Raw genomic sequence first — 18,285 nt, forward strand, 5'->3', positions numbered from 1 at the left:
TGCAGGGAAAGCACTTTTTTTATAGCTTGGAATTGCACAATCTAAAGGATATTCATAAGTAGAAAGCTGCATTATAATAATAAGCATTGTGGTTGTTATATCAGTTAATTCTGCTGAATTTGTCTAATTTTTGGATTTGCTTATAAATCTTAATTAGCCATTGTGGAATTGAATGTAAATAAAAGATTAGTGAAAACAAAATAAAATGTTTAGATAAAACGTGTTAAATTATGAGAACGAATTGTGTAATTAATTAAGAATAATAAATTAATTGACTTTAGGTTTTACCACAGCCATAGCACAAAAGAACATTTTATTCCTGGTTTTAAGTATTAAGAGCAAGTTGACTTTGTCTGGAAGCAAGGGCCTAGGGCAGTAGACTCATCTGTATATAAGTCAAGGAAACTACTCATTTGGCAGTGCCCTCCATCCTCTGAAGTTAGATGGGCAACTGTCTTCAAAAATCATGTGCTTATGTAAAATGCAGCCTGGCTTTGTCACCTTCATCACTAAAGTGTCATGCATCACCAATTACACATCTACAGAAACTGTTGCCTTTGGAATTTTTGAGGTGTTGACGAAAAAATCCCATCACTAATGAAGAGATCTACCAATTAGCTGAAGAAATGTTTATCCTCAACAGAACTGGAAACCATTTGCTGTATTCTGGTGACTTAGCTGAATACCTCCACGGCCCACACCCTCCATCCCTCACATCTAGAAAGTGGTCTAAGAGAAAACCTGATAGCCCAATCCTCACCACTGTTGCTGGACAAACGGAAAATAAGAGATCCCTCTGTGCTCTTGAATTCTGAAATGCCTCAGCGATTCTGTATGTTAACCTATAACGTGTTAAAAAAAAAAAAAAAGGCCCTACAGCTCTTAAAATAATGTTTGTCCAATTATCTGCTATCATATACACTATTTTAAAAAACACACTGCACACACTGAGCCTCATGCTCTTGTCTCTTTTTGTCCCTGCTCTTGGTACTGAGTTACTGATTTCAGCACTAGTGGCTGTAGCTGTGATATTGAGGGAGCAGCAGGAATGAAACTTCAAGGCACAGTCTGTCCCCCTCTTCATGTGGCACAGAGCAGATAAAGCACACTCCTGTGCTAGCTGTGCAGGAGGAGGGGCAGCTGTAGCTCCTTCAGCCACTGCAGAAAATCTCTGCTTGTGTTCAGGATAAGTGGCAGGGATTCAGTCACTCATGGGGCATCACAGTTATCTAGCTTATCTAGATTATCCTGCTTATCTAGCCTGCATCTTTGAATGCAGAATATTTATGGGGAAAAAATAGATTCTAGATTTTTTGAAACCATCTTGCCTCATTTTAGTGACTCCAAGTGACAGTGCTGCTGCCTTGGAGCTTACCAATGTTTAAATACCACTGTTGTAAGGAAATGGCCTTTTCCATATGTCAAACTGCACCTTCTAAGCCACTTGGACCTGGGATTCTTTCTGGGTAGCCAGGCAGATAAGCTCCTCCTGTCACACACAGCTTTTCAATGTTTAAACATGTAGGGAAGTAATCAAATTATTCCTCAACTTTCTTATTGGGTGATCAAATACCTTGAATCCTTGAGACAATTTGTTAGACTGTGCAGCAGAAAGCAATTCTTATCTTTTAAAAATTGGCATGCACATAAGATTTTATAATATGAAACAACCAGCAGAGAGATGCTTCTCTCCTACTGTGGACTCATCTGTGCTTCACTCCTAATAAATATTTCTTTTCACTGAGGTATTGCCAAAATGTCATAAGTGTCAAACATTACATTTATTTAGCCTTAGTGCTGCTCATAAGATAGCACTAAATCTTTCTAGGAATTACTCTGCCATAATTAGTGGTACTAACAAAGATTTGGATTATAGCTCGTGTATTGATTTCCAGTCAAAGCAAGAAGAAATGCATTATTTGACAGGTGTGCCTAACCACAGGGTCACAAACGCAGACGTGGACTTTAGCCTGTTTTACCTGAAAGGTCAGTAATTTAGTAATGCCAGCTAGTTGGCTCTTTTCTTTTTAACTCATGAATATAACAAAGAGAATGGTTATTATGGAATATATGTCGTGCCCATCTGTTACAGTAGGATATTGAGAGCCTAGAGAGGATGAGTCACAATTCTGAGGCAATGTCCTATGGAAAGCATAGAGCATGGAGGCAGATGGGAAGGGATGCATCCGAGCAGATGGATCTGGGTGTGGTTCATGTCTCACGTGCAGGTTTACACAGGCACAGAGTACTGGGGCTAATTTCTTGCCGGCAGAAACAGCCTGCAATGTGCACTTGTAGCAATCACCAGCAGATACCAAAATAATTCTGCTGAGGAGGCAGGCGTGCTCACAGTGCTGCTTATCCCAGTGTGAGCACAGCACAGCAGCTGCACAGGAATAGCCAAGGGCAGTATTTAGCTTTCAGAACAGAATGCCAGAGTGAGAAACCACATAACGTGTGCAGGTATGACTGCTGGGAGTGTCTGGGTACATTCTGCATTGACTGACAGGGCTCCCCAGGTGCCCACAGCTGCTAGCCAGTGACAAGCACATTGACAGCAGAATGTACTGTACCTTATCATCTCCTGACGTGGGGCTAAGTACAGGAATACCAGAATTTGACTGAAGAAGTCAGTTCTTGGTAATGTTAGAGATCATAGTTTCACTTGCAATATAGTGTTTTCAAACAATATATTAATACTCGTGATGCCTAACCAAATGAAATGTTTAGCAATGACACTGTTATGGAAAAATGAATCACACTGATTAAATACTACTTTCTATTTAAAATTTGAACTTGCCATTACTAATATCACATGTGCTACTCATTTGTTGAAACAGAGCACAGCCCAGAGCTCACTGAACTTCCCAGGAATCTTTCCTCACAATCTGACAAGAGCTAGCTTACACCTTTTGTACCCTCATATTGATTTTGGAAAGAAAGTTGCTGCATGAAAAAAAGAAAAATTAACAAGGTGAGACAAGATGATGAGAAAGAGAAAAAAGTAATATACCGAGCCACAGGTGCTTCCCTTCACTGTTGCCATACTGAAGGGAAACAATTTTTTTTACAGTGAGCTGAATTAATTTATTGAATTGGTGCATGCTATAGTTAAAAGTCAGCGTACGCATGTAATTTATAATAGCTGCATATTTTATGTGAATTCTCAAGTTTCATAGAGAGAAAAATGAGAGCCACGGTGGAGACAAGGGGGTTCTTCCATTCTGGGCTGAGATGATGACTTCTTTAATATCCGCTTTATAGGAATCTTTGTGGTTTAGCACCTCATATGAAATTTAATACCTTTCCACAAATAGCTGAGAGCAAGGAAGAAATACAATTATCTCAGGACAAAGAAGTTATTTTTAGAGCTCTGTACTGTCTGCCTGGCAGTTTTTTATAACACATGATATGTGCATGACATATATATCACGTATATCATTGCACTTGTATTCAGACTCTGAGCTGCACTGTATTCAAACTCTGATCTTATTTTTATCTTTGCTGTGGGAGATTTATATCCAGGTGTGGTGGCTGACCAGCTCAGTCATAGCCTTTTTTCAGTCTGGCACAGTCTCTGGAAAGGCAAATGCTATTGGTAGTAGCAGTTTGCTAGTAGTTAATATAGAAAAAAAACCAAGTGTATTTGGAAAATAACAGCTATTAAATCTCTGCTTTAAAATTCATTAGAAAATAGGGACTGTGCTGATGATGTATGCCTAAGACGACATAATACTGGTTAGGTAGGAGTGGCCATGCAATACAGGATCATGGCTTCCCATTATTCAGGAAAGGGTATTTTCTTGGCTACAGTGATTCGCTGCAAAGCCATTTTCCAGCAGTCTTAGATGCCTGTGAGTGCACGAGTATACCTGCACACATGCTGCTCCCCTGCTGACTGCAGGCACTACACCCTCAAGGAGAAGTGATGCCCAACACAAGAAAAGAACAAAACAACACCCCAGGATGGCAGCGTGGCAGGAGAGGGGAGAGTGTGGGCATGGTGACTCTAGTCTAGCAGACACTCAGCACAGAATCAGGGCTCTCTGCTCCTTTAGTACCTGTTTCATAAGATCATGTTCCCACAGAACCAAGTGCTTCAGATACCTTCCTTATTGATAAAGCTTTTGGGTATGTATTTTCTTGTTCTGTCTTGAATGGCATAGACTGAGAATTATTGGGATATGTTATTCTTTTGACAAATTACACAACCATTTCTAATTGAAAAAATATTAAGTGGGAAATTATTACTATTATTAACAATAATATTAATATTAATATTAATATTAATATTAATAGTAATAGTAATAGCAATAGTAATAGTAATAGTAATAGTAATAGTGTCGGTGGAAGCTACTGAGCGCATTACCAAAATATATGCTGAGATTAAAAACTAAATCTGTTTCCAACACTTCAACAATTACAAATTACAGAGGCTGAAGCTGAAATCTTGTTTTCTTCACAAGGATTCATATTCCCAGCATCTGAAGATACTACAGGTCCTCCTGACACATTATTGATTAGTTATATTTCTGTTGTTGATAAGCATTGTTGACAACTGCACACCACAACAGAGTCAAAACTGATTGAGGTGAGTGCAGGAATCCTCCCTGCATTCAGCTTTGCACACCATAACTATTCCAAGGTTGCAAAAGGGAAGAATGAAAAGGCTTTTGGTGTGTCTTGTAGGAAGCTCCATGGTCAATAGACAGGAGACCATTTAAATGGGTAAAGCTCACATGGTTATTTCAGCACCTTATTGCAATGCTTATATATCCATAAAACATTTCAAAGCAAATAAAGACATTTAATACTTTTCTCATTGCTACTCATATCTCAGAATATCAAGAAAATGTCTTTTTTTCCCTGCTTTTCATTGTAAAAGGAAAACTCATCTTGTTTAAATATGTAGTTGTTATTCCTGCCCAACATAGCACTCTGCAGTTATTGTGTTTATTCACATATAATTATTAATATGATGTAAGACCTCAGAAAGATTCTTCTTCTTCTCTTTTCTGATCAAGCTGATCTATTTGTCTGTAGTAATTTCTTGAAATTCTGTATAAATTTAGATCATGCTCATAGTATTCTAAGGTAAGGTAAAGACATGATGTTTATTCTAGTCAACAACTTTTAATTTTAAAACTGCACTTTCTAAGTTACTTCAATTGTTTATTAAAGAGCTGTTCAGAGAAGTAACCAACAGGGACAAAAATATCTCAAATAAAAGGGTAAAAGAAGGGGGGAAAGTACAAATGACTGCAGTAACAAGGAACCTGGGTTGCATGACATCTGTTTATTTTGCCATTACACTCGTAATGGAACTTCATGCTGGTTGGCCCTGGAGTTCATTTAAGCTCTGCAAAAGTTCCCCTGAATCCTGCTTGTGGCTGCCATTGTGGTAAATATGTCCTTTCTGACCTAGCCACAACACTGATACCTAGTGAGCTTTTTTTCCTTTCCCCAACGACATGACAGTTCCATGTACTGTGCCGTGGCTTAGGGTTGCTTAAGGTAGTAATAAAGATGTGAGGAGTTGAGAAGAGTTACTGGTGGAGCAACACAGAGGAATGAACTTTGTAAAAAGAAAAAAGAAGCAAATGAGCATAAGGACTAGTGAAATGGAGACAGAAGAAAAAGGAAGAAGAGAAACCTAAGGCTTCATATCAGATGGACTTGCACAGCCTAACACTGAACATTTTTCTTTGTTAAATGTAATGTTTAGATACACATGACTGAACCAGAAAAATGAGAGCTGATGGTATACTACAGTGGACAGCTCTCAAGGCTCACTGTTAGGCTCGGCCTTTTGCTTTTTGCTCCTGGGTCGGATGATTGCCAGCCTGACAGCTCGCTGGAGCTCAAGGCAGAGGTTGAAAGGACCATGGTGGCTCACTGCAGCCTCACGGGAACTCGGGGCACAGTGGGCAGCTCTGTCCCCAAACTTCCTTTTCTTCTGTTCAAGAAACACAGCTTTAAACTAGGGACGTTTTTATGCTTTGCCGTAAAGCCTGCCTAAACAGACCAAAATCGCCACCTAGTGAGGACAGTCTCTCAGCTCACTCATTTTACACTAAGCTTTTGAAAACACACCCGAGATAATCATAATATTCCACTGCATTTAAGTTTGAGTGATAATGATAAACAATATTTTGCAAGAAAAAAATTCAAGAATTTAAGGAAAAATGTATTTGCTGAAGTGACAGGAACACAGGCATTTTCCACAAAAGTAATATATATATAAACACAGGTGTTCCTGCCACCTCTCACTGCATTCATTAAGGTGCTTAGTTTATTGTCTTCAGAATGTATTTACTTCTTGAATGAAGAGTCAGATTGTTGGGTGTGTGTTGGGTGTCTTATGCCTTCTGCACAGGTAGTGCTTCAAAAGGTCTCCAAGTTCTTGATCCTGATTTCTCTGAATGAATTGCTAAAAAAACCCCAAACTGCATAATTGGCTAAAACCCAAAGAAGCATCCAGAAGTGCTTTCACTTTTAGTATGTCTGTAATGAATTGATGTGAATGCCCAACAAAGAAAAGATAAACCTATATGTACCACGTTAGCAAGTTTTTGAAAGGCTTCCAGCTAAATCCATTTTACAGGTTACTTTTGCTTGATCTGAGTGATCAAGACAATTCTCTATTATTTCCACCATGATACACCAGATGTAAGTTGTTTCCTTTTACATTAAAGAAATAAACTGACTATTAAGGTTCAAAAAAGTGCATAGCAAATCACTCTTAAGATTTCACTTTAAAATCAATTACAGTTAAATAGACTATAATTTAGATTCTTTTTACCTGTCCTACATTTAGTCTTTTAAAATTAAGATTGTAAAGAATGTACAGTTATGAACATAAAACACAAGAAAAAGTGAGAGAAAATACACATGAACCTCCAAATAGAAAAGCTGTGAGTTTCAGATAACCACATGAAAGAATTCTGAAGAAACCATGGGTATAAACAACAGCGAGACAGGAAGAATCAGTGGTTTTTTTCCTCAGATAAAGTTATTTTCTTCAACTTGCCTTGGTAGAGATAGAATTAGGGTATTTACTGCTGATGAATATTTCCAGATCTTTTTGAAACTGCATATGTCAGGCTTACATAAAATCAAAATTTGAATCTACTACCAGTGTACTAGGAATCAAAAAAACCTTCAGGATTTATTTTTTTCTTCTCCAAACAAGCCTAATTTTAAACTGCTAAATGCTACTGCCTAAATTTATGTCCTGCTTTCCACAGAAGTAAATCATCCTCTAAATTTGAACACTAGACTTCATGACGAAATGGTCTTCTCAAACAGAGCAACAGAGGGAAACCTTCACAGCTGCAAAATTCAATGCAAAGTTGCACGTGGAGTCCCAGGCAGCACACAGTGCACTTCACTGTAGTATCTCTCTCCTACTGTTATGTTATGAGGTCTGAGTCATACACGAAGGGGGTTGAGACCCTGCACTGTGAGCCAACAGCCATCAGACGGGGAAGGAAGACTGGCACTGACCACATCAGAACAGGTGTCCAAGAAGTTATATCCTGTATTTCACACATTTCTGGCACAAACTCTGTAACAAATGTGACTGCAGCATTGTTTCCCCATATAACGTCTCAGGATGAAGCTTGTTTTTGGTTATGCACCACAAAACCTCTATGAGGTTCACATACACTGAGCTGCCAGACAGTGACGTTTTTGTTCTCAAAATGCCAGGAAGGAGAGCTCACGTTTGCATGGTGTTACCATGAATACACCACCAGCCCTCAAGAGTTTGACCTTTTCTGGGTTTTCTTCTGCTGCAATACATTCTGAGAAGGAGCAGAAACTTTGATTTACTGTGGATTATTTATTGGGTTGCACTGTGTGAGGATAAGCAAAGACAGTGAAGCCATGTGTTTATGCTCTCATTCTGAGAATAAAATGAATCTCAGGAACTGCTTGGGAGGTATTCGGCAGAGTTACGAGTTCCTTTTGCCCACTAAGAACTTCCTTTTTGTTTAAGAGTCCTTGGATCTCCTGTGGTGAGAAGATAACAAAGAAGACGAATTGCCATAAGCCAGACCCCCTGTTCAGACATAGGAGAACTGGTACCTCAAATCAGGATACTGACCTCAGTCTCACCAGTTCATTTCATTTAAGGATGTGAGCCTAAGGATGTGAGTCTAAGGAATTCCTGATTTGCAGGATCAGCAGCATTTTCCTCACAGTGTTTCCTCACACATATAATTAAGTATGTGAAACAGAACACAGTGTATGGACCTGTCCTTTAGACTGTAGCTTTCTGGATTTAGTACTTGTTGGGGCATCTGGTAAGGTACCAGCTATCAGATGAAGGAAACTGTGGTGATAATTTCTCCAATCATTCAATATATGCCTGAGATATAACAAGGATTGAGATGCAAAAACCCGCATGCTAAAATGCTAGAAATTTGAAATAAGATTATTCCTGGGTGTAGTTCTTCATGGAGGGGTCAGAAAAACAGCCATTACTTTGTTCCCCTCTTGTTAAAAGCTGCCAGCTCTCACTACTCCCTGACACAGAGGTTAAATTTGACTCAGTTTTGTTGCTTAGCTTCAGTTTTCATTACTCTTTAATTCTTAAATTCTTTAAACTAAAAGCCCAAATAGAATTAACTTTCCAACCCTTATGGGATGTGAAAGATTTAAAAAAGAACCACTGAGTTCTTTTTTCCATGAATTTACAGTGAAGTTTGGTTCTGCTTCTATTTCAGTGCTACTGTGAAATTTCACATTCTGCTGCAAAATGCACAGCTCAGCAGTGGAAAAAATTAATGATGAAGTAACTTGCACTGCTGCTTGCACAATTCCTCCTTCATAATATATAAGAAGGAACTACAGAAAAAAAAAATCAGAAACAAGTCAGAAACACAAAACAAACATCAAAACAAAATCCAGCAAATGGAAACAAAAAAGAGAAGGGAATGTAATTTTATAGAGAGGAAGGCAACAGCCAGAATAGTGAGTAGCCAAAGGATCACAGACAATTGTAGTTTGAAGGAACCTCAGGGAATCTCAACGTTCTGCTAAAGGGAAGGTCAACTTCAAGGTTGGATGTTGCCCAAGGTTTGTTGAGTTGGGTATGGAAATCACTGAGAATGTGGCACACAGAACATCTTGGTGCAACCTGCTCCACTGCTTATCAGCTCTTTATAGCTCAGAAACTCTTCCTTATATCAACTCTGACCCTTCTGGCTTCAAGTAATACACAAGATTTTTTGTCCCTCCTTGTCCTGGTTTCAGCTCAGGTAGAGTTACTTCCAACAGCTGTTACAGTGCTGTGTTTTGAATTCAGAATGAGAATGGTGTTGATAACACACTGATATGTTTTGTTTTTTGTTAAGGGTTTATCCTAAGTAAAGGACGTTTTTCTTGTCTCACGCTCTGTCAGTGAGGAGGTTTGCAAAAGAAACTGGGTGGGGGCATAGCTAGGACAGTTGACCCAAACTGGCCAAAGGGATATTCCACACAATAGAATGTCCTGCCCAGTACATAACCTGGGGGAAGTTACCCAGAAGGGTGGCTGGTCTGTGTTCAGGAAGTGGGGTCTGGCATTGGTCAGTGGTGGTGAGCAATTGTGTTGTGTGTCCCTTATTTTTTCCCTTATTATTATAATTATTATTACAATTGACCATTACTACTACATTTTTATTTTTTATTATAAAACGGTTCTTATCTTAACCAACCAGTTTTACTTCGATTCTCCTTTCCATTCCACCTGTTTGTGGAGGGACAGAAGGGGGTTGAGTGATTGACAGCATGGTCCCTAATTTCCAGCTAGGCTTAAAACACACCACTCCTGCTAGGAGCTCTCGTGAAGAGCTTGGCCCCATCTTCTCAATACCCTTTTTGCAGGACTGCAAAGCTGCCATTAGATCCCCCAAAGCCTTCTTTTCTCCAGGCTGAACAAGCCCAGCTTGCACAGCCTGGCAAGATCCCATTTCAGACTATGAAATTAAAGTATAGACACACACAGCAACTCATGAAACAACGAAAATGCTCTTTGCAATGGAGAAATTTTAAATTTACACACAGAGGGATATTCTCATAAGAAATATCTTATGGCTTGTGACCACTATATGCACATCCTCTATACATAATGTCAGACCTAACAGGGTGTTGAGAAGTGCTAGAGGGTGATTTTTAAAAAAAATTTATTTACTTTTTTTTAAGGAAAGAAAAATTCTCTTCCTATGAAATTAAAAAAAACCCCCTACCATAGCCAAATATCTTCCTGGGAATTGAGCAAAATGAAAAGGTTATGAGAGGAGAAAAAAATGTAATGTTTTAACTCATAATGTTTTAACTCTTATCAGAGGCTTGGGTGTCTGGATGGGACAGGGAGCCAGGGAGCCAGGCAGCAGTTTGTGGGGCCTGCACATGGTCCCTGAATTAACAGCTGCACTTCTGATCTGTGCTAACATCAACTCTTTCAAAATGTGGGTTCTTTTGCTTCCATTCTTACTGTTTGTTGGTACACTCGATGCTCTTTGCTGGTTTGCCAGTATTGCTGGCTGGCTTGTTTAATTTTTTTAAAACTGGCAGACTGAGAGCCCTGTAACCTTTGGTTGAGGCCTCCATGTGTAGTTAAGTAAATGGATGCAAACCTTACTCCACTGAGTTTGAAAACAGAACCACACTCCAGATTTCAGTCATAACAAGCAAGTCTAAAGGCTGGCCCTTTACATCGCTGAGTTGTGAAACCTCACCTTTCTATCCTTCTCTTCTTTCCCTGAATGTATCAGGAAAAGTTTCATCCAAGTTAAAACACTGGTGGCTAGAATTTGCTTCTTTACAGGTACTTGAATTAATGAATCTTCAACCATCTGAAACCCAGTACTGGTATTGTAATGAAAATGCATGGCATACAGTTATACAATAGAACATATATTTTTCAAGGAAAAAAACAGCTTCAGGGCAGGTAAGTGCCCGTACAGAGGAGGCAAACAATTTTAATAAGTGTCTGATCTCAGGGGTAGCTAAGGAAGAATTTGACTCTTTAATGAAACAAGAACCATCATAGCAGCATAAAAAACACCATGGAATTACAGAGAAATTTACCACTTAGTACACTGCAGCAGGCTGGCTAGCAAGCTGCAACAGGAGACAGTTCTGTGGGGGATCCTCAGTAATTCTGTCAGCATGTCACAGCCATCCTTCTTGATTGTGCGTTTGTTTGTTGTCACTGATTTATATACCATGTGTGATGTGTTGATACTCCATTGATTTCATTGACCCTACAGTAAGTTCTTATTGGCTCCAGCTACTGGTTTTGCTTAGACTGGTATCTCTGACTTTTGGGGCATTTTCTAAGTACAGACTGCAGAAGAATTTTTTCTTTCTTTTCCTTTTAGGTTATCCAGTTTTCATTTGCATTGCTCATTCAGGAAATTCTGACACTCTGTGTTTCACAGGAAGTTCTGTAGGTGATCAGTGCAGTCTTTTTTGTAGTAGAACTGCACAGAGCACGTTCTTTCCCTTGGTCTTCCTCACGCCTTTGTAGGCACAAGCAACACCTGAGCAAATTCACTACCTCTGTTCGTGCAGCTTCACTCACAAAGCAGTACAGAATAGGATCCGCAATGCAATTCAAACTTGTTAAGGCCTGTGTGATTCTGTAAACCTTATACAGTGGCAAGAGAAGATGTGGATCGGAGGTGGAAGGCTCTTTGATGCTGCGGATAAGCAACACAACATGATAAGGAGTGAAGCAAACAATGAAACTAACTGTGATGTTCAGAATAAGTTTCCTTACTTTTTTCTTTTCTTCATCCATTGTGGCTTGGTTATACCTCACTACTTGGTAGATTTTATAGTAGCAAAACAAAATGGTTACCAAAGGGACCAAGTATCCTGAGCATATTCGGAATAAATTGATGTTCGCCTGCCACCTTTCCAGAGGGTAGTTATCATAGCATAATGTATGATTAGTGAAATTGCAAGGATCACTGAATACTTCTTTTTTCACCAGTATGAATAAATTAAAGATGCTTTCCAGAAGCCAAACAATTATGCTGACAATCACTGAAAATTTTCTTGTGCGCAAGTAGTGGAGCTTCAAGGGGTGAACTAATGCCAGGTACCTGTTGAGAGAGATGCAAGCAAGGAACGCAGTGCTGGTGTAGAAATTCATATACATAAGGAAGGCAAAAATCTGACAAAGCAAGGCAGAGAACCTCCAGTCATCTCCATGCCAGGCATAATCAATCCACAGAGGCAGAATCGAAGAGTACAAAAGGTCAGCCAGGGACAGGCTAAAGATGTAGACTGCTAACTCGTTCTTTTTCCTCACCTGAACGCAAGATGCATAGAGGGATATGCAGTTGATGGGAACACTGATCATCATCACAATGCTGTACACAAATGGAAACAAATACTTATCCAGGGTGTGATCATCATGGCACTCAGTGCTGTTGTTCATTGTCCACTCCAGTGGTATCCCTGAGATAATTCCAGCCTGGGTGCAATGAAACCCCCGTTGTAGTCTGACGGGTTGTCATCTGTTAGTTCTTCAGGACGTGATTGACAAGATTCCAGCCTTCTGTTACCAAAAAGGAAAAATGTCAGCTATAACATTTCTGTTGTTTTTATGGGATTCTTGGTGTGTGTATTTTCCTTTTTTTTAGAAGAAAAAAAACTGTCTGTAGGAGATCAGAGGATATTAATGGTCCCGGAGTTAGGAATGCATAGGGGGAGGAACCTAAAATCTAAGGTTTTCAAGGTCAGTTAGATACAAGCTTCTACAGCAGAAGCAGGATGAGTAGTTGAGACACTTCTTCTAGGAGTGGGTGGTGTCCTACAATCCTGGGTCTCTCTTGTGGGAGAGTTAAAGGAGATTGGAAAGTGGACCACAAATAAAATAACAGATGTGCACTTTCTATTTCTATTATTCTGGTAAGCACTGTTTTGGGAACATGAATACGGCAAATTTCTTAACCCAAATAGCCTCCTACCCTCTAAGGCAATGGAGGGACAAGGATAGAAATACAGGGATTCAGGTACAGCTGTATGTTGGGATCTGCTCCTGAAGAGGAAAATGTGTCTGGAATATTTCCCTATTGCAAATCACTCTTGTCTTGTTCGCATCCTCATATATCCCTGCTTCCTCTCTCCTCCTTGGTATGTGATCCCACACAAACTTGCCATTAACTGTGCCATTCCAGCAAGACTTACTGCATGTACCAGAAAATCTCGTGTGTAACCTGCCAGGCTATTGGGTTCCTGCATGCACAGGACAATCTGCTGGGTGTCTCTTTAAACATGTGAGGTGGAGACCAAGTACAGTTTTTCATTTGCACTTCTTCCCTCTAAAAATTGCAGCTGTGATACATGAGCTTTTAAGCCATTAGCAATTTAAGTTTTCTTAGTCACTTCCGGGACTGTGGTTATCAACAGCTTCAACATAAAAATATCAGTAAAAGGGCAGCTCTGACTAAAGCAGTGGGACTGCAGGAGTTGCGTGTGTGAGCCTTAGAAACCTGTAGAAGAGCTGACCTTTCAGTAAGAAAGGATGTGTAAGTGTGATTGTGAGACAGCTGGCACTCGTATCACAGCTCTGACACTCAGCAGTTCCCTTCTCTAGGGAACTAATAGGTACACTCAGGAAATACAAGAATGGAAAATATTGGTTGCAGTTCAGTTATACTGCCAAATAAACTATCTGCTTGAGAGACTGCTGTGATAGCTCATCTGTGCTTTGAGCCTGGACTGCAACAGAAGAATGAGTAGGTTGCAAGATAGCATGTCTGCAACTGTTCCCATGGGGAAAAACTACATCTTGTGTGCAGAAACTTTCCCATGTGGTAATAAAAATTCAGCCTTTTGCAGGTTTGATGTTTGTGGGTTTATCAGAAAAACTCAAACAGGTTTATTGCCTGTCCTGAGAGGTTATTATATGGATCTCTTGTCCACAAAAAAAAGGCTCCTTTCATTATTATTATTAATAAAAAAGGAGCAATGACAAAATTATCCAGAAAGCACATATTCAATTTTATCTGCCACTGCCCTATTTGATCAAGTTGCTTAACTCATCAGCTAGAGCTAAACTCATTCACAAGCTTGAAAACCAAGGAAAATTTTCAAGAAGGACTTGCCAATTTGGTCCATTGAGGAACTTTATCAACATGATGACTATTTTTAAAAAAAGCAGTGTCTATATTGAAGATAAACATAAGATGTCTGCATTTCAGCTTGGTTTCATAAAACCACACAGTAAATAGGGCATTGTAAGCCTTGATGTGTAGATAAGTATGACAAAATAAAAATCTAGCTCTAGAAATTGGATCCCAGGGTTTTGTGACCCACTTCTCACCAAAAAGAAATCAAATGTATGCAGACAAACCAGATGAATCAAAGATAAAATACCTACCTCTTCTCCTAATCACACTTTAGCATCTCTTTTCCTATGACAGGTCTCTTCATGTCTAAAAGGGAAACATGCCCTTTCAGAAGCATGTGTGTAATGCAGCAAGTGTATGAGGCAGTGTTTCCTCATCTCGTGACTGAGAAACTGGAATTCCTTCTCCCTCCCCCATAAACTCTCTCTTTTGTAAGTTAACTTGTTGTATTACAGAGTCACTATCCTTATAAGCTCTCTACTTCTCTCATTACTCTCAACAGCTTTTTTTGTATCTACTTTTAGACCAACATGCCAATTTCCTCATACCACCTGGGGTTTTTTTCAGGTTTTTCATTTTAGCTCATTGTTTCTAGTTTCTAAGAGTTTTGCTCTCTTGATCTTACTGATCATAAGGTAAACCACTTGTATTATAAACCACTTATATTGCTCTTATCTGAATAAACCACATGTATTTTGGGGCAAGCTTTGCTTTGCTCTTCTGCCATCCGCCTTAAGGAACTAATATCTGAAGGTGTAATTGGCTAATGGCAGGCTGGGACACTAAAAATGAAATTCAAAGAAGTGAGTTGAAACCACATAAAAATCGTCATCTCAGAAAGTTTTTTCTTCTTCATATTCACAATTCACTGCACCCCATTGAGTTATTTTCTTCTAATGTTAACTAGTTCCTACAAACACAGCCCTGGAGGCTGTGTAGCATTGCCCACATAATCCATGTCCCAAATTTGGTGACAGATTGATGGTATTTACATGAGGACATACTTTCAGTGATGGTAATAATGAGAAGTGTGTCATTCTGGCACGTTATTGATGACCTATACTTAAGTGTGTCAAAGAGCCAGCAAAATGAAGCTTACCACGATGCATGCCGCAGTTTCTTGCACAGAAATATAAAAGCAGAGAGCACCACTTTGCCCTGATTACAACACATTTCACTCAAATTGCTTGGGGCCTTATTTCAGAGGAAGTAGTCATATCACACTTTCTTGCTAAGATGTTTTTCTGATAATTAGGACTTTGTAATGCAAGATGATTTTTCTTACCTGAATGCATGATCTGAAGCATTCGCAGATTTTCTCTCTGCTACTGAGCATACCTGATTTTGCCTAGGAGGACGGTATTGGCTTACAGCTATCCTAAAAAACAATATTTGATAATTTTCCCCAATTATATATTTTTTTTAACCATCAAAGAATTTTGGTTTAATGATATGGTCTAATGATTTGGCTTTCATGGACCATACTTACTGTGACTAATTCTACACTCTTGTGACTTATTTTATAGACTAGTTTTGTTATCAGATGTTTCAAATAAGAAAAATTCTTAACAGAAATTTTTTCTTTTAGACATATTATTCAATTATTATCATAGTTCCTGCCTCTGTCATTTTGCTACAGAAAACCCACTGTAAAAGAATTCTGAAGAGTCAGTAAGACATAAAATTTAGAGAAATGAACGAGCAAATGTTACGCTTCAAGTACTGTATGCAAACAAGCCTTTGAGGAAAGGAACCTTATGAGATTTTTCTAGAGAAAAGTAGTCATTATACACTGCATTTGTACCAATACATTTCTACAGCATCTTCTTCAGGTTCATTGAGAGCTTTATGGGGAACCTCCATTTATGACATTTTGAAAGTCCCAAAGTACAATGTCAAATTTTGATAAGCATAAATACATAAATAATATTCCATACTCCTACCTGTAAAAAACTTTGTAAGGGAAGAAAGAAACAATGGTCTGTGAGCTAGTGCAGTAGCTGCTGTACTGGTGATACTGTATATCAATCATAAGATGGAATGACAGATTGTTTTTCTTTTTCTCTTTAAGCAATTCCAACAAGGTAGATCGCTTAATATTCTCACAATAAGTTCTATTGCCAAGCTGAGTTTTTCAAGTACAGGGGATGTTCCATAGCTAATTATTTTTACCTAACAAGCATATCTCAAAATTCAATTCTGAAAAACTTCACAGTTTAGGAGAGTTGAAATACACCTTTCAGAAGCACAGCTTTTTTTGCTTAAAATCAACAGCATTTTTCCTCATGCAACATTAAATTTCACCAACAGGTCTTCATGAGATTCTGTAGAGACTCAAACAGTCCTAAAAGAGCTCAACCTTTTTAACTTGAAAATACACTTTACATACTGTTTCACTGAGCATAAACATTCACTTAATGTGAGTGAACAGGAAAAAAAAAAAGATTTTTAGAATCTAGGCCATGCAGACAAGTATTATTTTGCTGTATCATTAAGTGCATCATGTTTTCCTCTATGCCTACAGAAAGATGTGCAATATATTCAATCTTCTGATGTCTTTTGCCTAACGTTTTGGTTGTGCTGGGATTGAAACAATCCTTCTCCCAAAGCAATCTTTTCCAGCCCCCTTCTTTTAGATGTATGATGCCAGCATCCCATTAGGGAGAGCTAGGTTGAAGCCTGTTCCCAGAATGGAGTTGTGTCCCTGGCTCCTGGAATCCTGAGCACTTACCTTGGCAGCCACGTGTCCCCGTGCAGTGGTTGCAGTTATGCCAGGGGCAGTGTAACCCGTATCTGCTGCTAAGAAAAGCGCCTGCTTCTGCTTGATGTGATACAGAGACAGGAAGCTGATCTTAGATAAACAGACAGCAGTTAATCAGTTAACATAGCTCTTTGGTTTTGCTTCCTTTTTTTTTTTTTCTTTTATTTTTTATTTTATTTTTTTTTTTTCTGTTCCCAATTCCTTGTTAATCTAAGCTTATCCATGAGAAAAAAAAAGATGATGAACAAAGGATGGAAGCAACCTCAGTACATACAGGAGTATTTTTTGAGACATTATAAAAGTTTAACTTAAAATTATATGAGCGTAGTGTATTTTACACCCCTTATCTAGGAGACATCACATTCTGCAGAGAAATCAATCCACAGAAACAAAATGCATTGTTTCATTTGTGTTTATTTGTGTAAGTTCAAAATGTGTATGTTTTTTATTGACTGAAGGACCTCACCTGCTTTTCCCTACAAATTGATCACAGAATCAAATAAGAATCCACCTGAGAGGAGTTCAAAAATGTTTTACAATGACTTTAGGTGTCTGTGGAAAAATAATTCAGCATTTTCAGAATTTATAAGAAGTTAATGAATAGTTCTAGCTAACAAAGGATAACAGCATTTTATGCACTGTGACAGGTTACATATTTCTATATTTTTACATAAACTAAGTCTGAGATTGGATGCAGTTTTCAGAGGAGTGATTCTTCTAACAGATAATTCTGTTCAATTAGAGTGAAGGAAAACTGTTACATGAGCATAGTTCTCTTCCCCCTCTGTGATCAGGGTAATTTATTGTGTGTATTTTTCCTTAAATTCTGTTTGGAACAATTCTGCTTTCAGAAAGTGGGTACACACAATTTCACTTGAAATGCCCATCCATTGGGTAATACCAAAACTGTCTGGTTTGATGATTCAGATGCTAAGGAGAAATGAAAGAGAAAAAATTGAAAAGTTCTAAAATAGGGGCATACTGACTTCCTTGAGAATACCAGGCAGCTCTACAATATTTATCCACTATATAGAGAGATTTGGTTCCTCTTTTTTCAGTCAGTGTGACTTTTTCACCCAGTTTTTTACTGATCTGATTGTTTCATGAAGCCTGAGCTATCAAATACTAGTGGCCATTCTCAAGCTGTTATAATAGCCCCTTCCTGTTTGGTGAATGGAAGACCACTTGCTTAGATAAATTTTTAAAATTAATTTCAATAACACCTTCATTTTCACTAAGAGAAAAGTCATCAGACAAAGACATGTTTCATCACCTTCCATGTGCCTTTTCCTAACATAGTACCTACTAGGTGTCCAATATGCTGGTTCTGGAGTTTTGCTGAGCATTCCTATACTTTGCTAAATAAAAACCAGTTCTAATCATTATTAGAAA

General features: G+C 38.6%; 1 protein-coding gene across 2 annotated transcripts; it reads right to left on the reverse strand.

Annotated features, from left to right (window-relative positions):
• Window positions 1–11,104: 11,104 nt before the first annotated feature.
• On the reverse strand, window positions 11,105–16,913 carry GPR65 (G protein-coupled receptor 65). 2 transcript variants are annotated; one of them, XM_033062364.1, is made up of 3 exons: window positions 16,864–16,903; window positions 15,418–15,510; window positions 11,105–12,556 (listed from the first exon to the last, which is right to left on the reverse strand). In XM_033062364.1, exon 3 carries the CDS (start codon window positions 12,434–12,436, stop codon window positions 11,399–11,401), a length of 1,038 nt encoding a protein of 345 aa, XP_032918255.1. In that variant the 5' UTR covers window positions 12,437–12,556; window positions 15,418–15,510; window positions 16,864–16,903; the 3' UTR covers window positions 11,105–11,398. The 2 variants fall into 2 exon arrangements, with proteins under 2 accessions (XP_032918255.1, XP_032918256.1); XM_033062365.1 differs by lacking the exon at window positions 15,418–15,510 and having other exon boundaries at window positions 16,864–16,913.
• Window positions 16,914–18,285: the final 1,372 nt, after the last annotated feature.

Source organism: Catharus ustulatus, chromosome 6 (assembly GCF_009819885.2).
Source record: "Catharus ustulatus isolate bCatUst1 chromosome 6, bCatUst1.pri.v2, whole genome shotgun sequence".
Lineage (NCBI taxonomy): Eukaryota > Metazoa > Chordata > Aves > Passeriformes > Turdidae > Catharus > Catharus ustulatus.

What these genes read in the sequence shown, in the direction of transcription:
- GPR65 (XM_033062365.1), bottom strand. Translation starts at nt 12,436, where the DNA reads ATGAACAACAGCACTGAGTGCCATGATGATCACACCCTGGATAAGTAT.